Below are 21,338 nucleotides of genomic sequence, written 5' to 3' on the forward strand. Positions count from 1 at the left end.
AGATACAATCATCTAAAAACAACAGAACCAATGGATAGAAAAAAGAAGAAAGCACAAATGTGTACATTGTTACCATTCATTAACTATGATAAGGTTTTAAAGGATTTCGGTGTATTTTCTTGAACCAATCAAAAGAGAAAACCATTTGATTTTACTGTGTATTTGAGTGTGTGCTTTCTGCAGTGTGCAAATAAAAAAGGAAAGCAATGCAAAAAGTCATTGTAGATAAAATCTAAGCGAGGGCAGTTAGTATTGACCTATATGAAACAGTTACAGAATAGTGTTTCTGTAACAACAGTGTGTATACACACACTTTAGATTATTACAGTGGATGAATATAAAACAATACATAAAACGTGTATAATGACAATGACTGTTCTACAAAAATGTAACAAATAAGGTTTATTAAGTAATATAGATCATAACTTACACAGAATACTGTATATAAGCTATACATCTTTCCCATATGGGAATTACTGGTGATTCATTATTATCATTTAATTCCCATTCAATTTGAGCATGATTTGGGGTTTGTAAAGGAATTTTAAGAAAATAACACAAATGCATTCTGTGTAAAAAAAAACAACAACAACTGTTTAAAATATAAAAACCCATGGTTTTATTTATAGATTTAAAACAATTACTTTGTAAACATTTATTTTCTGTGATTTGTAGTCAGTTAATACAAAACTGTTTGAATGGGAAGGCTGATAATTATGTAAATTTAAAGTATTACACAGGGAAATTTAAAATAGCACTGCTGTAAATATCCTGAAATCCTCCATGTTCAAATACATGGAAAGAGGATGATTAGTGTGAGTGTGAGTCTGTCTCTGTGTGTGTGTGTGGCTGAGAGAGGATTCACATTCATACACAGCAGGAACAATCCAGTGAGATGCAATCAACATTTCTAATGACGCTTTGCATTTTGACTGTTTAAAGACCCTTGTTGTAGGTCAGGATCTTGCACTCTGTTGCAGCAGCGATCTCTGGCTCTAGCTCGGACACGTGGATCTGAGAGACAGAAAGCAGGTGCGGTCAAAATATCACAAGAGGCAATAACACGCTAATAACCATATATGTGGTCAGCATTTATAGCTTCGTTAATACTTTATAACCCCTTACTATTAGGCTCATTTAATTCACCCTTAGTGGTAACAGAACTGGTAGGAAAAGATTGCAACATAAAATTTCATCGCATATGATTCCTGCTGTTTTGATTACGGAGTGTTTTTATTTTTATACTGACATTAAGATTCAGATCTTTTGGCTATAGTGGGAGTACCATTTACATCAATCATTAAGTCATTAGGATGTTTCAAATGTTTCATCAGATGAGAATTAAAAGTGTGCCACGTCTTTCCAGCCTGGAGCATTTTTCACAGTCAAAACTGACACTTCAGCCATCATAAAAAGCTAAAATGAAGCTGCGAGCACTGGTAAATATCCAAACCAGGGCCAAAACTTGCAATATTTTGCTCAGAAACAGATGGCAGTGAGTGTGTGAGTGTGTGAGGCAGAATCTGAAACAGACATCCTGTGGGGTGTGAAAAGGTGGGGGGGGGGACAGGAGTGGAGTTTTTTGGGAGCGTTCGTCTGGAACCCTCGGAAAAGTGTAAAGAGGGAGCGAGAGAGTGAGAGGAGAGGAGGAGGGGAGGGGTGGGAGAGGAATAGAAGTAGTTGGCAGCACATATGTCTGCAGTTCAGTAACCATATGGATGAACAGCTTAATAAACACCATTTTAAACCATAACCGTCTTCATGCAGACAAAGAGAAGGGACGGAGAGAAAGTGAGAGGGAGAGTGCGAGCGGATGGAGGGAGGCATGTGCGAGTGCTCACCTGACTGTTTTGGGGGAACAGGCTGATGGCAACAGGCAGCGCTAGGCCGAACGCACAGAGACACACCATGCTGTGAACAGGCAGCCCGAGACGAGGGTGCTTCCGCAGCAGAGGGAGCCTAACGTCAAACACCCACAAAAATACATTATTGGTGGATTATTGGCAGAATGCACCAAATCCGGGAGCATTCCCGCCATTTTTGTTATTAAAGGCAATCGCTGACACTTTCAAACTGCTGTATGTGATTGCTCTCTGACACCTCCCCCTCCCTCCCTGGCCTCGGTGCGTGTGGGGGGTTGTGGGATAGCATGCTCTGCAGGAGTCCTCCAGAGCAGTCCTGCTTTAATGAAGGCAGCGACTGCCTAATGATGACTTCATCAACACATACACATGATGAGCTTTAATTGGCTACCAGAAACACTCTCTCTCTTTCTGTATTTTTGGGAGAGAAAACGGAACGGGGAAAGGCTCAAAGTATGTTAAAGACCTTTTATCGTGTCCATCAACTACTCTAAATAAATCAACACACATCCATCACTGTTCCATGAAGAAGTCAAAGCTGAACTGAAGTGACATATAGTAAACATCAGTGCTGCCTTTAAATTAAACGTATCCTAAGCTATTAGGGATGCACAATATTTATTTTCATGTTATGCCCAATAACCAGTAAATGGCACATATTACAGTTTTATAAAAAAAAAACATATATATATATATATATATATATATATATATATACTGTATGTATGTATATATATATATATATATATATATATATATATATATATATATATATATATATATATATATATATATAATATATATTATATATACACACACACATACATACAGATATATATATATATATATATATATATATATATATATATATAAATATATTTAGCTTACAAAATCTTAAAAAAATACAAAATTAAGTGGGTATTATATGGCAAAAGGAATCAAAGTATAAAAATGGAGTAAAAAGTGATTCTAAACCAATCAAACCCTTTACCTGAAGCCTGTGTGTATAATGCATTTTAAAGGTAATGCATTATATATTTTGCTAATTAATGGTAACCAACGTTAAAATGCATCATAATATTAGCAAATTCCTTGTTACATCTGAAATTGGTAGTTTGTCATTTATTTTAATGGATTAACATTTCTAAAGATGGAACAATTAATTGATAAGTATTATAATGTATTATAATATTATATTTACATTTATTTATGAGATCATACAATGCATTTTAAGGTACATTTCAAGGCATAATTAATGCATAAAAAATGTGTTTATAATGCACTATATAAATGCTTCAAGTAAAGTGTTTCCAATTTTTTAAATTGCCAAAAAAAATTTTTAACCTTGATACAGTACAAATCCCTACATGACTTAATGGCAGTTAATCCCTATAAGAATAAGATCTGAAAGAAGTAATTGTTCATTAATGTCTTTTATTTTTTTTATTTTTTTTTATTCCACATTATTTATATCTGCAAATAAGCCTAGTTGTTATACTGATTTGCTTGGTTATGTCTAAAGCTTAAATTTAAATTTTTTTTAAAATAACATTTGCTTAAAATTTATTCTAGATCATTTGATGTGACACTGTTATGTCACGTAAAGCAAGACTAAAACCATTTTAGCTACTTAAATGCAAAAACACCAACGCTGACTGTTCAGCAAAGCAGCTATCTTCATTTTCAGACACAGCTAGAGTGATAGTTGACAGGTTTAAGCACCACACACACAGATTCCTCTCAGCACTCTAATTAATCAAGGACAGCCCTGGCCCTCAGCCCCACCCTCAAAGCAGTGACCCTCCTGCAGCCCTGTTCTTGCTCCATTGAGAGCCAGTGAGGGTGAGCTGACAGGCAGCATAGCAGAGGACAACTCACCATTAACTGCCGCTCACACACAGACACACACACATAGCTGCACACACCTGCGAATCAGAGCAGGAAGAATTTGAGGAGGTTGCGACATAGTCTATCGGTCATAAAACCCATCGAATTCTGGTGAAGAGTCGATCAACAGAAATGTGCATTTTGAATTTTATAATCTGATACAAAAGGAATGTTAATAAAGAAAGTTAGTAAAAACTGAATTAACTAAATTTATATATATATATATATATATATATATATATATATATATATATATATAAAAAATGACATTTATTCCTGTGATTGCATAGTTGAATTTTCAGCAGACATCACTCCAGTTTTCAGTGTTATATGATCCTTCAGAAATGATCGAACTCAAAAAGACTAGATGCACATGATCATATCGTTAGATATACCACCCAGCCCTTTAGTGCCAATTTTGATCAATTTAGTGCTTCCTTGCTGAATAAAAGTATTAATTTCTTTCAAAGAAAAAAATCTTATTGAGCTGAACTAATTTTAAGTGAACTGCTCCTTTAAACACATCAAAGTGAAATGCTAATATACCAGGATATATAGGATAAGGATGCCGAAGATTTCTGTGGTAAACTGTGCGATGGTGCTGTAAAAATAACTCAAGTCTGAAATGTCTAATTCACAGAAATCCTCTGACCTCTCCAGTATGGCCATTACTAAAGGTGGCAGCAAAAGAACAGGCATGGGCAGCACGACACGTGTCAGGGATGTCTCCATCAGTGCCTGAACAAAAAGACATTTATCAGATCAGAACTCACAATAGGACTGCACAAAGTCTGACAGTGACCTTTCATCTCACACCTGGAACTGGATCCATATACTCACATGCCTGGCAGCCATCTTTGAGGTGCCCACCACATTGCCTTTGTCGTCCAGTACGCTGATGCCCTCTGACAGCTCAGTGTGGCGCATCAGCAAAACATTACACACGTTGGCACTCGCTAAATGAAGGAAGAGCTGCAGTTAAAATGACGATTCCATCTGATGCCAAACGTTTCCTTACTTGTATCCACTGAGAGAGAATCATGAGAATAGTAAAATGTATAAGCAAGCAGATCACAATCTCTCTCTCGCTATCACTCACACACACACACACATAGCTATATAGACATTTTCTGAAAATAATAATGGTTGTACCTTGACAAACAGTTTTTAGCATTTAAAATTTGTAGCACTTCTAAATATGTGGTCACATCACAAATTGTAAAGACCGTTTACTAGATGATGGGTGACATCTTTCCGCAATATCCCATGTTATATATAATTAAAATACTACAGAACGAACAGATTACAATAGTAATAATGTGTCAGAAAGTCGTCGCCTGTGAATATTAAATGAAAAGCAATCAACACTGGAAAACAGTCTTGATCTGGAATGTTGGGCGCTAAGAGGGGTTAACTGGATATAAAACAAATAGTTTCATATGGTCATGTCAAAGTGCACATGTCAATTACAAGCGGAAAAATGATTAGAATAATGATTTACTTCCTGGCATTATCATCTGCGGCATGTGTTGAGATTAGTGTGGGTGTGTGTGAGAGAAAGAGAGAGAAATAAAGAGAGAGAGCCTGAAGCATTTTTAATTTACAGGCCGTGTGTTGTGAGTTATCAGTGTTCAGTGCTGCAGTGTTGTGGGGATGAGTTAATTGGCTGAGTAAACAGCTATTCACCTCTGAGGGGTTCAGACCCAGGCCAATTAAACACACACACGCAGAATCAAAAATGGAGAACAAAGAAACATTAACAAACACATACAACATTTTATATGAAGGAGGTCATCCTGGTTTAGGTCGTCTCATCTTAAACTTAAAATAGCTTTATAAAAGGTCCTAATTCAAGGTGTCCTTTTGAGTTGAAATTTGAATCTTACTCAAAATGTATATAAATGCTAATCCAAAATCAAATCAAAGGCAAATTTCGAACACTTTGTCTCTACTGCGTTTCATTAGCTGCTTTTAATTGCTTTTTATAACTATACTAAAATAACAAAAACAACAACACTATGGCGGCCTGGAGACAGGGAACTCAGTGCTAACAATGAGAGCATTTTAGGCCTAATTAACCAATTAGAGAGTGGCAGCCGAGAGCTAACGAGGTCCCGTTAGCCCAGCCCAGAGAGGTGAGGGGGAACCTGCTGATTTAATTAAAGGGGAGGGGGAAGAAAACAATTTAATTACAGCCAAGCATTCCCAAGGCGTTGTGGGCCAGTCTCCCTCAGCCCCTCTGGACCTGTTTGAGCCCCAGAACACTAATGGAACACTGAGATAATATTTCATCAGCAGCCCCCTCTGACAACGGGATCAGTCAAAACAACGCGCTAATACTCAACCATAAACAAGCGCTTGCGGTTTAATGTAAGCCTGAACAAATGCTCATTTAGAAATTGAGTGTCATTACAAACACAAAGACATGAGCTTTCAGACAGCAAAAGAGCTGACAGAAAACGGTATGCATTAATTAATATCGTGCATTACTCAATCGTTTTATGCTTTAATAATAAGCAATTTAGCATGACGGCATGACAGGATGCTTGATTTCTGTCATAAACACAACTAGGCAGGATTAAGCAATGCATGCAAGAAAACCTGCGCTTACACACATGAACATACCAACGGCAGGGAATGGGATGAACCTCTGGACCAGGATTCTTGTAGCTGGACTGAAATGCTCAGCTCTTTTAACAAGAAGATTCAACCCCACCTGTGCACACAATTACATTTAATTTCACTATTTATTTCAAATAAAATAAGTGTTTTCAAAATAAACATTTATACACATACACACTCTATACAGACACACAATAGTTTTTCTTTCAAAGAACTTTATATTTTTGTTCTATTCAGAAAGGACACATGAAGCTATCAAAAGTGACAGTAAAAACATTTATAATGTTAAACAAAATTACTATTTCAAATAAATGTAGTTATTTTACATTTTCTCTTAAAGCATCCTGAAAAAAATAATGTTTCACTGTTTCCATACAAATATTAAGCAGCACAACTCTTTCAACCAAATTTTATATTTATGTATCTGTCCAGAGAGTGACATCTCACATAATCATAGAGCATGACAGTTCCATGTTTATGTGATCCATCCTGAAATTAATCTCAAATGAAATCCGATCACTAGGCTAGTGAAAATGAAATATTAAACTGATCTAATATAATAAATATAACCCATGAAGTCAAAAACGTAATGGTTACAATACACATTTGTTTTCAGTGACCTTAAAAACACATAACTCCCGGTGGGCTTCATGACAGGTCATGACAGGCTATGCTAAGCTGTTTCTAGTCATGTCTTGTGAGCCTCTGGTCATCTCTATGAGCTCCAGTTTAAGGCCTGTCTAACAAACATCTGAGAAGCAAAGCCATTCACATCCCTTCCCTTCCCAGCAGGGGTCTTCAGAGGGATTGTAGTTTTAATTAGTGCCCCCCTCCCATATTTCTCACAGGCATGGGACCATTTGTAGTTGTCGTCACCATGGTTCTGCTTGTCATGCCCCTGGGCATCAAACTGCCACCCAGCAGGGCAGCTAATTGGCTCTAGAGGACACAGGGGGCGTGACTAGAAGGATGTGCAATTCAGCAATGTGAAATACAGCAAAGGGCTCTCATTTGATGCTATCAGCCTCTATCAGTTCGCTTATTAAATTTAAATTCATAGAATACTAGAAAAGTCATGAATAATATTTTTCTCTGTTAGCGGAAATGGCAATTCAAAATTTAATGACTATAAGAGAATTCTTTCTGCACATCAAATGACATAATACAGTTTTGTGTACGAATGTGAACTCACTGCTATAGTAACGGCACTGCTGACTGCACCAAGGTAACCCTGGAAAAACGTTGACATTGGAGTGGGCTGAAAACATTGAAAACAAATTGTAATTTAATAAAACTAATTAATATGACATATTTAGTAACACTTTCTATGATGCCTGTATATATATAACGCATTATACGAGCAGTGTTATCCATTATAATGCATGCATATCATCTTACAAAAAAAGGTAACACTTTACAAAAAGGTCTTATTTTTTAACATCAGTTAAAGTATTAGTCAACATTAAAGAATCTTTTGTTGATCAGAGCATATTGTCTGCAAAATGTAAAAGCCAGTTGAAAAAACCTGTTGGGTTTTTGTCAAGACTCAAGGGAACCAGGGTGATGTTAACTTCTGTGTCGGCCTACAAAAATGCATCATCCCTGCAAGGCTCTATTTTTCTTTTTCATTACTTTTAATGATAATTTTACATCAAATATGCCATGCATCACCATATGTACTGGTCAAAATTGCATTGCTTATTTACCACACCTTAGTTGCATTACGGTTGCAGTAGTTGACACAGGCGTTGTGGCTCTGGTTCAGCCACTGTGAGAAAGGCAGCAAGACCGAGTTCATAGTAAACAGAGCTTAGACTGATATTTAAAACTGTAAAGACTAGAAAAAAAAAGACACATACCTGCCAGAAGATGGTGGAAGCAAATGTCTGATTGGGTAAAAGAAGGCCAACAACCTATAAATGGAGGAGTCATTTACAAGAAGTGATTTAAAGTTTACACTCGGTGGCCTGGACAAGATGGAAAAGTTGAATATATTTATATATACAGTGACCTACCACTGGAGTACCAAAGGGCACAAAACCTGAAAAGGAAAGGAGAAACGTGCCAACACATGAAGATGATGATTTCAGAAGAAAATGAACCCTTGATCCAATAATGGAGAATAGGCTGGATCAGGCCACAGAAGTACATTTCATGTCATGTTTGGTTTAATGATCAGAATTATAGACTCTCATATGACATTATGACTTTATTACTGACCTTTAATGCATTCATAAAATCCTCATTACTCATAAAAGATAGCATGGTTCAGAGGTAGCCATCATTATTGTCAGGCAGGTCTCTCTTTAAATAGTGGTGCTAACAGAAGACTAAAATACTCCTATTTCTGAGTGGCCCAACAACACTTCCAGACAGCAGGAGGGAGAGGGTTTAATCAGAGCCCAGCTGAGTGTGACCTTTGCCAACAGATCGGTCCAGAGAGACCCCCTACCACCTAACTCCAGTCTCCAGAGCTGGTAACAAGCAGAAAACTGCTTACCACCCATGACACAGACACACACACCGAAAACACACTCACACCCTTACCTGACATGCGAAAGGGCATGGGGATCTTCTCTCCTGTGTCTGGATGGATGATGGCCTGAGGACATAATGAGTCCACAGACAGCAGACAGGATGAAGAGGAGGAAACGAGAGAGAAGAAGAGGTGAGAGCAAGCTGATGGGAGGGTTATCATGCTGAGGTTAGCTGTAATTCTCCTCTCATTACACCTCTACACAGAACTACAGCTTGTGAGTGTGTCACACTGCGCACGGAGATGTTGAGTGATTTGAGCAGGTTCTTTCATCATAGCAACCTGTAAAAGGCATTCAACGCTGTTCACACTCACCTGTTTAATCTTCTGTGCCTCCCAAAGCTATTGTGGAAAAAAGAGAAACATGCAAAAGAGGGAAATGTTTACAAGTATTTTTTTGTTGTCTAACTAAAGTTACCAAGAAAACTGAAGTTCTTTACACAACACATTTGAATGTTTGTTCCTCTGCTCACATGCCCATTAGCTCTTTAAAAAGGGCTCTTTACAGACATCTGTGGTTCCATAAAGAACCGTAAATATCAATGAAACCTATTTATCTAATATATCATTGGTAGCCATTCCAAAACAGGTTTTTATAATGGAAAAAAGGTTCTTTATATTATTCAATTGGTCTTCACACTAAGGAAAAAAGGTGATTTTCAAACTGTTCACTAAAAGGTTCTTTGGCGAACCAAAAACATGACACAATGAGGGTTCCCAAATTACCTTTTAATGGGCCCCAAACTTACCTGTACATTAGTCACACCTGGAGGCAAAGATCCATTTTTGAACTGATCCAAGAGATTCATACATTCATTAAAACGTTTCTAAAAAAACAAACAAACAAACATAAAACAGCATTTACATACAAACTATCAAATCATTTGAGGTTTACATTTCAAAAGACTCTTGCTAACCTCTGATACAAAGAGCGTGCGAGGGTCGATCACATCCAGGAAGTGTCTAAGTCTGCCGTAAAATGAACCCTGAAAGTAACAGCGAAACATTAAGAAACAGAATAAAATGCACTCTATTATCAAAGGAAATTAATTATCACTCATACCATCCACACATAATATTGTATGATTTAAGAAATTAATCAATGAAATGTTTGAAAATTGTTTAGAGTTTCTTACGTTAAAGATGTAACAAATTGAGAGAAAGCAGCAAAGGCAGGACTTGCCTGGAGGATATTAACTCCAACTTCATTCTATAGATAATATATTTTATCCATCTGATAATTCATAAGATTAAAATCTAGTCTAGCATATTTGGTTTTGTGGAGAAGATTTAAGTTTAAAAACACAATAGAAGTAAGTACTGATTAAGTGGAACAAGAGGTCAACTTTGAGACATTTCATTTAATGCCTTCTTTTTTACTAGTATAGTTGTGATCTTTAAATGTTTAACATTGCATTGTGTGGTTAAGTTATTCAGCAACATATTTTAAAATGACAATGAAAAAAATTTGTTTCAGTTTATTTGTATCTATAACTACCCTTTTGTATAAACTAAATTAACTTCACTTGAATTATTGGTTGATTGATATTATGCTTGTCACTCTACTTATTAATTTGTGTCTATGCAAATGATGATTTCTCCCAAAAGAATCTCATGAATTTCTAAAATACTAAGTTACTTCTTGTCTTGAAGGTCTGTGTGGAACAAGAACAGTTCAGTTCCGTGATTAAAATGTTCATGATTATTAATCATATGTTCACAATTTGCTTAAATTATTCGCCAAATGATTTCTGAGGTACCAGAAAGATCCTCCAGACGCGGGAGTCAGCTGCTGACGCAGTCTCTGACTCCGGGGCCAAACCAGTTGTTTTCGCGCGCCAGGTGTGTCCGCCTCATTATGCGCGCGCGCCAACTGTCTGCTGGCTGATCTGCAGACCTAAAAAGTTCTCCAAACTCAATTAAAATGTTCAAATGTGTGTGTGCAAGGAGGAATGCAAGATTCAAAAGAAGCACGCAACATATTATCTGTTTATCACGTCTGACAGACGGTCCTTTATACACACGAAGGACGATACCGCTGGAGCAATAACAGCAGATGTGAATTATCTGTATTAAATAAATAAATGAATTATTTAATAAAGTATATCTTCCTTTGAGGTTAAAGTTATTGAGACACTAATGCATACAAAATGGTTTAAATAGTTTTTTTTCTCGCAGTGAATGCTCCAGTTTCCACGTTTTAACCTGTTTTTGTTGTTGTTGTTGTTGTTTTCTGTTTTTTAACAGTCTATGGTTTTAACAGAGGACAGTGTTGTTAATGAACTAGCTTTGGCACAAAATAGTTTTTAACGACGTTTTCTCTCTTCATACTTGATTCTGAAGCTCGAAAATAATTAATTGAGGGGAGCTAATTATAGGTGTCTTTTATAAGCAATTTAACCTCTAAAGAATATCAAAAAAGGTTCTCAAAAGATCACTAAAGTATACTTTCGAATACATAAGGTTATGACGTTTTGGGACAATTCGAACAGAATTAATAATTTTGAATTTAAAATGAGTCACTGTTTGAGGCTATACTACAGTATTTCTTTAGGTACACTAAAACTGTGTTTGACGTTTTCTAAGCAACATTAAACTAGACACATTTTTCCCAAGCAGTTATTTCACCAACAGAGGTCACTGTTAATGCGACTTAAACAATGAGTGAGGGCGGAAGAGCTAGTAGCAAACACTGCAGTGAACTGTTTGGGTTTGATTTGGGTTAAACGAGGAAAATGTAGCTTACTGAAGCTCTTTTGAGCAACAAAAGGCGATTTCTTCTCAGACAATGCAGTTGAAACACTTTATCTCCAATCCCGTCTGCAGTGAGCCTTAAGAAATCAACCAGATACAAAAACGCAAGTGTCACATTCTGGGTCCGGCTGTTGTTTACCTGATCAAACCGAGACTCGCCGAGTCTAAACGGAGGGTACTCAGTCGATGCAGGCATGGCAGGGGTGTCCCAGATGCACAATGCAAGTGAATGAGGCAGTTTTACTGAGTTCTGAAGCTGCGTAGAGTTCCCTCAAGTGTGGACGAGTCATTCGTACCGATGCATTTTGGGTAATGTCGTTTTTCTACAGGTCAAAGGTTATATGTGATGAATTACATTTAAACAGTAGTTAAAAAAATTCTTTCGTTAATAAATTAGCGAATTTCAGCCGCCTTAACTATATCATGTGGTTCAGTTTAGTCATTGTTTTGACCTTGTTTCTGTACAGTGTATAAAATTTGTATCTAATGTATTTACCCAAGATATTCATTCCTCAGATAGCTTTGTTGCTGTGCAATATTCATTTTGTTGTAAATTATGTTCTTCTATCAGTATCCTCTAAATATATCAGAAGGACCTAGTTCAGTGTGAGCGAATCTACATTATATCTTTGTATCATATTTGTTTGATTAATGGTGTGACTGGAAGCTAAACATGTCATCTAATTACTGAGGCAAATGTCATTTGGGTTTAGTTTGAACCACATTTAAAACGAAAAATGTATAACTAAAACAATTACATTTAGTGCTCCATTTACTAATGTTGAAATAGTGGTTTAATTTTGATTAATTTGAATTCACATCCAATAAGGACACAGACAGAGATGCATCCCAAAGTGAAAACTTTATTTCATCAACAGAGAACTTTTCTTTGAAGAGATGCTTGAGAGCACACCAAAAGTCAACTGAACATCTTTCAGATGAGGCAATTTGATAAAAAGAAAACTTCATAACCTCCAGTGGACACCCATGTAACTACACCATGGACATCCAATCAAACAGCACCTCGGGGAAGCACTTCAAATATTTTGCACCTAAAACAAATTGTTCCTCTGAACAAACCCATAATGTTCGGTGCTTAAATGCTACTTGATGCATGAGGTTAACTTAAGCCATTCTCATCTTGACTGTGACAGGAATCCACTGAAAGTTACACCTAAGGAGGAAGAATTGAGCCTATTATAGTTTTAAGAATGAGGATTCAGGCATCAAGCTGTGTACCGATGCTTCCTACAACTTTGCAATTCTTTAAAAAAATATATTAAGGTTTTAAATGACCTTAAACGAAAACATTCCAGACCTCTAAAAATAAAATGAAATGTAGAGTAGTATAGTAAACACAAGTTTTTATTTGCAAGTTCCAGAGTTTGTACTACACACAAATGTAGCTTTGATTATCATCTTCACCATTAAAAGCATACAAATCTTCTTCTGCACACACATCTCATGACATTTCATGAGAACATTCAGCCAAGGGCACTTGAACACACCTTCTTACTAGACTGCAAGCTGTGTGTCTGTTGGTTAATATTTATATACACTGCTGTTTAACACACTGGCATCCTAAGCAAACATTTCATAGTACATTCCATCTGTTTAGACCTAGAAAAGTATGAATCTCTTAAATTCAGCAAAAGCCTGGCCTTCACATCTATTGCTTTCTATTACTACTGACCTTTAGAAATCACAATGAACACAAACAGCATTTAAAGGACTGTACAGACCTTTAGACCACCCAAATGAAAAGGTGAGAAAAGACCTGGCCACAAAGCAAAATATAATAAAAAACATAAATAGATATTTGCATGATTAAAATGTAACATTCTTGAAAAACTGTAAACTTTTACGTTAAGCCTTAAAAAAAAAAAAAAGAACATTCATTAATCCACCAACAAATGTCTAACAGACAAACCTTCAGTGCACACACGTCCTTAAGTGCTTCTTCTCAGAAATATTATTGATAGATATTGAACTTTCTAGCAGGGACTAGCAGTGAAACAACATGAATATCCTGTGTTTAAAAGATGATTAGTCTGTGCGGTGAACATTTGTGTTTGACTACGTGCACTTCCTAAGCTGTTGAGAAAGAACTGTTGTAAATGCCTCGTGCGAGGTTTAAAAGTGCTGCGGCCTACGCCTCTATTACACATCTACATATAGTGCGACAGTGTACACAGACAGTGGCAACACTGATAGTGGCGACATCTTAGAAACACCAGAAGTACATTACAGTAACATTAACAGAGCTGTTGTGGTATTGAGAACACTGTAACGTGAATTTAGAGCAAATCATTTCTGGCATTTGCTGTTTCCATGGCTCTTGTTCTCTGTTCACATCCATTTGTTCATTTCGATGCCTAACAGTCTTGGGAAAGTTGAACTTGAAACACTCCTCCGCCATAACTTTTGTAATATAATCTAATAAAAAGTGGTGAGTCCAGCGAGAACAGAATGGAGAAAATACTGTATGATAAGGCAGCATCTGGCATTTTGTCAGAGTGGCATATATGCAATGAACACAGTATAGATCCTATTCATTACACCTGAAAGCACTGGCAGCGATGTATGTGCATTGGCTCAAGCAAAGGAAGGGAGAAGAAGGACACTGACCTACAAACCGAAGCTAGAAGGTCAGTTGGTGTGAGCCTCTACCCTTAAGCTCTTAAGTAAAGTGCGGAAGACATGTAGGGAGGCACAAGCTGATTTGAAACTGCCTGATTTTTATCACTTTCCTGTTTTCTACGACTAAAGCTTTCTCTCTCTTGTATACTTTCAAGTGATCTCAAAATCATTCTTTTGTTCTCTGTTCCAGCAGCTGAGCATTACATGTTAAAACATAATAGAACAAACAAAAGATAAATCAATGTTTTTCTTCGTGCATTAAAAACCATTCACACTAGCACTAGAAGACTGGGATGTCACAGTCATGCCGTCCTTTCGATTGACAGGTGGTTTTGGTACATAGCTGGACTGGCATGTTTCTTAGAGACATGTCTAGTGAATGAATATCAGCTGACATATGTCAAAATGGAGCTTACCAGCTTTAAAGTTTAGCAGCAGAGTGCCGACCTTTAACTATCAATGCAAACCTGCAATGCATACGTACCCCAGTAGAGACTCAGGTATTTTTGGACACAGTTAAAAACACCAAATCTATACCCTCTCCTCCAGACCCATCACCTAGCGCCAGATAGCTCTCTACATTTATATGGTTGCTGTAGCGGTGCAGGGTTGTGACATCCATCCAGGATAAGTGGAGGGATAGTGGAGTCGTTTGTTGTATCATTTCATCTTGGAGCGAACCTGCAGCAGAGTTGGGGTCTGCTCCATGATGCGTACAAGAAGCGTGTCGATGTAATCCTCTAGATCTCTGATCAGAACCTTCATCTTCTTTAGCTCGGTCTCGCGCTTCTCCAGCAGTGCCCCTCGCTTCTCGTACTCCTCCCGCTCCTGCCTGAGCTCAGTATCCCGCTGGATCAGCAAACTCACCAGCTCGCTGTGGTTCAGGTGATAGTACGAGCCTCCTCCTTCCACTAGTGGCTAAAACAAGAAGGACAAGAAAAGATTTTGAAGTCGATAAAAAAAGTCACTTCTGGTTTAAATTTGATTTGTGATCGTGTTAATGAAATAATTATTGTGAGTAGTACAGGTAGTAGTAACTGAATAAAAAAATGACATCACATTTCTTGTTTTTTTTTTTTTACTTTCTTTATCAAATAAATGCAGCTTGGGAGAAATCTTACAAAATTATATATATTTAAAAAAAGCTGCTCCAAACTTTTTAACGATAGTGTAAATGTGGGAAAATGATATCTTTATACTCATGCAGTACCTTCTTGTCAGCATCCTGGCCTGTTCGTCCTGAGTGGATGGTGGATTTAAGCTTCTCAAGTACGGAGCGACCCTCTGATCTTTTCTCATCAGGAGGTGTCAATGGCTTCACTGGGTGTGGACTAAAAGATAACGATATATCAAGATTAGATGGGGAAGACTGTTAAAAACTAAGATGAAAGCTTAATATAATAAACTACGGAATTTATTCACAGCATCACACCAATTAAGATGTTTTCATGAAAAGTCCTTAGTTCTGAGAAAAAAGAGAACCCAAGAACACGATCAGTCACCATCCCATAACCCCTTAGACCAAGTGCATTAAGGGTAACTGAGTTCAAAAAAAGAATATGAAAGAAACAACCAAGACCCCAAAATCATAGAAACTAAAAATGTACTTAGGCAAGCTTCCTGTGGACTGAACAACGCACACTCACAGCTCACTAGGTTAACACCTGCTAATTGAAGCGGGGCTCCCCCATCTCTACTGTATGATCCACCAGAGAGTGTGAGCCTATGTGTGACTGTCCATAGAGAAATCAAAAGACGTGCTGCTACCACAAACAAATTAACACAAGAGAGAAGATGTGGATGAAGAGGAAGAGTCCCCCTGCCAACCAGAGGAAGAGAAGCGCATTGATGGCTGCATATAATAAGACATCCCAAAAGACACCTTGCCCAACCCCGAAACACTATTTTCACAAGAAACATACCTCACACCACATATTTGCAAAAACAGGAACTCTGTAGTTACTGAAACTGGCAAGATGTCAATGGTAGATTCATGTAGAACCTCAGTTTATGATGCTTTAGCCCACACGTAGTATAACACCAAAATCATTTCTAGCATGGATGGACTATATATTGATGGTCTTATCTCTATCAGCCAATAAATGGTACTTTTTAATGGTATCTGTGCAATATATTTGAGCAAAATATAAATAATCGATTATCTGCATTGGCCAAAATTTCAATGTTGGATCAGCACTATTTTCATAGAGTAAACATTTTCAGTTTCAATAATTACAGATTTTACCTTTGAACATCACTGAAGACAATTACAAAGAGAATGAAAGTGACTTGTGAGCCCAAGGATAAAAAAAGAAGACATTCAGGTGTGCCAATCACTGCAAGATCAAGACCTTGAAGAATCAACCCCGGTCTCAAAACTACAGCAAAGCTAAATGAGACCTCACCTGCTCTGATGACCAGATGTCTGTGTTCTATCCTGGAGAAAAAGATTGTATGCTGTAGAATTCACAGGCTGCACAGCAGGAAAAGGAGCAGCAGATTCTGGACATGGCAATGACTCCATTGAGGTAGGGGGAATTGTGGGGAAGGGGAATAGCTGGGGCAGCACATTAGTGTCTACTGCTACATCTGGTGTTGAAGAAGCTACAGGTGAAAGGTCGAACAAAGATGTTGTAAAGTTAAGATTATGATCATGCCTTGAAACCATTGTTGACTGGTCGAAGGGAAAAGGGACTGATGGCTGGGGTAAAGGGGGCCAGTGCACTGGAAATGAGACCAGTGTCACAGAATGTTGAACATCTGGAGTTGTCCACACATCAGTATTAAAATCTAGAATCTCTGCTGGTTTAGGATTTGGTTCCAGTTCATTGTGGGTTTCTGCAGATTCGGGGTTTGCAACAGAACCTTTGCTAGTACGAAGAAGGTGCGTTTCAGTTGGCTGGGGTAGAAAGATTTTTTTCAGGTCAGAATAAGTTATGACAAAGTCCTGAGTGATACTGGAGGTTTGTCCTGATGAGCAATTAGAATTGGTCAACTGGACTAAATGCAAGTTGTCCTCTGATACATTCCCAAAACATTCTAAATCAATGGATCCATCATGTGGGCAGGTTTTACACTCATGTACCAGACATGTGTTTGTATCTAACAGCGGAGCCTCAAGTTCTGCTATAATTTCTGAGGTAACAATTGGCGACATATCTGTGGGAAAGTCACATTTCTCAACAATTTCCCCTGAAGGGTTGCACTGTAGTATTGCTTCATCAAAATCTGACTTAATCATGTTCTCAGATGAAGTATTGTGTAAAGAGGCTGGCTTTGGTGTAAAGGTGTGAGTTTCTGGAAGGAGGTCCAATAGGCAATTATTTGGTAGAACATCCAGAGGAGATTGTTGTTTTGCCAAGGCTTCTGGAGAAGAAATAATCTTCTGTGCTATGACCTGATCTTGCCTACAACCCATTTCTGGTAAACCTTTTACAGATGTGTCATCTTGTGACACAACATTAGGAATATGGTTTGGCAAGGATTCAAATTCTGAAGTGTCTTCCTCAGACAGATAATGTCTTGGTTTCACTTCCTGTGTGAGCTCTAAACTAGGGGACACTTGGAAATCCTGTTGAGATACACAAGTAAGATACTGTTCTGAGTCTGCACTCTTGTACAGGCTGTAAAGAAGCACTCTATCAGGTGAGTTTGGATCTGATGTATCCACCCCTGTCCCTGTTATAATTCCAGTGGTGGGATGGAGATCTACAAGAACTGCCGGTCTATTACAATGTGCTATTTCTTCCTCTCCACTTATGGTGCTAAGTTGACTTACCATGTAATCTTTTGTAAATAGACTGGTTGACAATTCACTGACTTTCTGTTTGTCTTCCCGCATGTCTTTAGACATGGATTTTAAGAATACTGAAAAAGGAGGACCGTCAATTAGGTTCTCAGGAACAAAGTCTCCAATTTCAGGACAGACATCTTTACTACTGACAACCTCTAAGAGATAATTTCCTGATTCGTTTTGAAGCATGGCCTCCATAACTGCATCCCTTTTCCCTCCGTTCTTCACTGGCAGAGCAATTGATACTAGGGAACTCTGCTCTGAATGAACATGGAATACTGAAGACTCAGTGGCTTCAACTAGGGACTTTCCACTTACCACCACATTTTGAATGAGTGAGGCATCTGATCTCCAAAATTCTTCATTGGAATGTATTATAGTACTTTGAATGATGTAGGCCTGTGGAGAAAGATGGTGCTCAATAGACTGGTGGTCTTGATCTCCACCCAAGGAATCAAATGGCAAAGTTGATGTTTCCACGGTGTCTCTACAGAGTTGCATAGGATCCCCATGGACGGTCACATACTCAAAATCTTTAGCTAACTCTACCATTTCTGGCCACTCTGATGTTTCAGGACTCACAGACACCCTCTTTGAAATTTCAAAGGAGATACTAGGAGGAAGGTCAACAGTGTCTGCTTCTGATACTGTTGGCTGTGTGACATCGGATTTGGCATTTTGTTTGTTCTTTGAGTGGCCTTCAAGAGTTGTGTCATCAGCACTGTCTTCGTTATTGAAGCGGGGTGACAGTGCAGGATAAGGGCATGCAAGTGTATTCAGTTCAGAAAACTCTAAACTGGAATTTTCAGGTAAGGAGTTTTCGGATGAATCAAGATCAAATTCTAGGATGCCAAGCGCCCCATAAGCAGTGAGGCCAGGCTGGTTAGAACTAGAGCAAATATAATTAAAATCTCTTCCTGAAACTTGAGGTGTGTTAGCAGCAGTTTCCTTAGATGTCTCTACAGTACTTGCTGAAGCAGTTTGTCCAAAATCAATTGGGTAATTTGTATCCGACACCATTAAGCCACCCAAAGCACCTGAGAGCTCTTGATTATTTGTTTTTAGAAGGAGAGCAGGGGGTTTAACCAAATTTGTTGTTTCATTCACCTCCTCTGACTTCAATCTGTCCTTAGCTAAATGTTCAAAGTCATCGTTTTCTGTCAGCCTCTTGAAATGAGTATTTAAAGGATCAAATGGGATATCCTTTTGGGAAGGTCCTTTTTCGTTTCCAGTCCTTAGCAAATCTAGGGTGGCAGTACTGCCACACTGTGAGTGGGTTGAGCTAAAGAGAGAAGGCACATCAGGAGTTAAAGGAGCAGCAGAATGAAGCTCCTGAAAGAAAGCATTCTGCTGTGTGTGTGGGAGGTATGGATTGTCAAAAAGGGGTGGGGGAGAAGTGAAGGGATTAGTGTTCTTCGTCAGCCATACTCTGTGAAGGGTCATTAAAGGTCAAGGGTACAATGGGACAGATTGTACAGGCACTTGAGTCTGACTGAGGAGACACTAGCGGGGGCTGTGAAAGGAAGGTATAAAAAGTGTACACCATTAGTGACTGTGACCTCCATTAAACCCTTAACAATGGCGAGACACACTAATGGCCAAGGACCTTCACCATCCAAAATGAAAAATCTTTCAGACAAGAGTGACTGATGTCCCAGTGCATGTGTACTAACTGTGCACAATGCTATTTTAAACAAAAACAACATAATAAATAAAGTGTGTGTGTGTGTGCATGATATTATATGATGAAATTAGCAGAATAAAATCAGAGCACACAAGGTCAGGTAGATTCCCACAGTACAATGGCAAACATCTGCATATGCACATCACAATAGGTCACATGATAATGCCTAACTATACTACAGTTTGATACATTTTGTGTACTGTATCAAAGAAAAAAGATGCAGTAGTCATGCCTTGTAATGTGAAAGTCAGTATGATGCAAGACAACAGAACAGTCTCTGGCTAGACTTGCTCTACCTTGAAACGTATAGAAACACCATAACAATCACCCAACTATATCAGAGGGAGAGGTGAGAGGCAGAAAAAAGAAAGGCCGAGCAAACAAGACTTTTACAGACTTTGACATCTATGCCCATATAGTTAAGATCATACACAAACTAAATCACTTTTCGCTTCAAGGCAGCAAACATAAGAGAGCATGTGATTGGTTGGGGTATTTGACATGTTCCAGTAGCGGAACTTCTCTGACAATTCTATGAAATCATTTGAACTGTATGTCGCAGAGGTAATAAAAACATGCAAGAAGCCAGTTAGTTAGGAAAAGATTAACAATAGTTGTGAACTAAACTTCATTTTAAATGGTGACTGTCAAAATAAAAGTTTTTTTTATTAGGTTTTTTTTTTTTTTTTCAATGTTTTTATGTTAGCTCAAAGTTTAATCTGTATCCTTTTAAAAGGTCATTAATCATAAAGATTTTGCCTGTTATGGGACATTTCATGGGTAAATAATAACACATTTATCTTCCTGCCATCAGGATTTCAAGGGACTTTTTTCAAATGATTGCATCAAGAAATAGCACTGCTATTTGCAGAATTTGTGCTTTTTGCTGTGTATTCCCACCATAAACCATAGTCTAGGTATTTAATTTTGATCTTAAAGTTATCAAGAAGCAAATTCCAAAAGGCATTTTTGCATCTTTGACCGACTCAAACATGGTGCTTTTTGTAGGGTCATTCCAAACCAGTGTAAGCAAGATCCCTTTCAAAACGCCCTTAGAAGACATATGCAGAAGACGGTAATTTCAATTAAGAATTTTACAGTTTATGACAACACGACCCTAGTAGGGTCATTTCTTACCATTTTAAATTCTGAGGTCTTACTTGGAATTTCAAAACCCATGACACAAAAGAACAATACTGGAAACAAAAGTTGTGTTTGCCTGTTTTTTAATTAATAGGTTTTAAAATAAAGTGTCAGTGATATCTTCGCACATGAACCAAATGTGCAGATATGAGCTGTAATGCTGCTCTCTTCTGAGTAATCTCACTTCAAGTGCCCTACAGAGTGAGTACAACATAATGATGCTCACTGTGGAATTTGCTCCAAGACATCAGCAGGAAACCTCAACATGAGATTAATTTGATGTGCCTGGAATTCACAGATCTTAATTAGCTAATATTGCTTTCTTTTTCCCCTCTAGTTTGCGTTTTTGCTGAAAAACTGAAGATGTGACATAATTGCAAGCTCTCCCAATTAAGGCAGTGATTTCATGAATTTGCT

At 37.8% G+C, this 21,338-nt stretch overlaps 2 protein-coding genes across 5 annotated transcripts in view; both read right to left on the reverse strand.

The window, feature by feature from the left end:
- Window positions 1–595: 595 nt before the first annotated feature.
- Window positions 596–11,950, reverse strand: LOC128026378 (sideroflexin-5). Of its 2 annotated transcripts, XR_008186413.1 has the most exons (15): window positions 11,801–11,950; window positions 9,825–9,893; window positions 9,657–9,734; window positions 9,223–9,249; window positions 8,919–8,973; window positions 8,387–8,412; window positions 8,231–8,284; window positions 8,083–8,139; window positions 7,564–7,629; window positions 6,375–6,465; window positions 4,590–4,705; window positions 4,402–4,487; window positions 3,741–3,787; window positions 1,842–1,959; window positions 983–1,014 (listed from the first exon to the last, which is right to left on the reverse strand). XR_008186413.1 is itself a non-coding variant. In XM_052613454.1 (14 exons), the coding sequence occupies exons 1-14, from the start codon at window positions 11,855–11,857 to the stop codon at window positions 937–939; spliced, it is 978 nt and encodes a 325-aa protein (XP_052469414.1). In that variant the 5' UTR covers window positions 11,858–11,950; the 3' UTR covers window positions 596–936. The 2 variants fall into 2 exon arrangements, 1 of the variants encoding a protein (XP_052469414.1); XM_052613454.1 differs by lacking the exon at window positions 3,741–3,787 and having other exon boundaries at window positions 596–1,014.
- Window positions 11,951–13,008: 1,058 nt separating this feature from the next.
- The window catches only part of LOC128026375 (rab11 family-interacting protein 5), a 49,381-nt gene continuing 41,051 nt past the window's right edge, over window positions 13,009–21,338 (reverse strand). For 2 of the 3 annotated variants that reach the window (XM_052613448.1, XM_052613447.1), the window contains exons 4-6: window positions 16,707–19,376; window positions 15,512–15,632; window positions 13,009–15,219 (exon numbers count right to left, since the gene is read on the reverse strand). In XM_052613448.1, the coding sequence (XP_052469408.1) occupies window positions 14,962–15,219; window positions 15,512–15,632; window positions 16,707–19,376 (3,049 nt within the window). In that variant the 3' untranslated portion in view covers window positions 13,009–14,961. The remainder of the gene's footprint in view (window positions 15,220–15,511; window positions 15,633–16,706; window positions 19,377–21,338) is intronic. The other variant, XM_052613449.1, reaches the window with a different exon arrangement.

Source organism: Carassius gibelio, chromosome A13, assembly GCF_023724105.1.
Source record: "Carassius gibelio isolate Cgi1373 ecotype wild population from Czech Republic chromosome A13, carGib1.2-hapl.c, whole genome shotgun sequence".
NCBI classification, from domain to species: Eukaryota; Metazoa; Chordata; class Actinopteri; order Cypriniformes; family Cyprinidae; genus Carassius; species Carassius gibelio.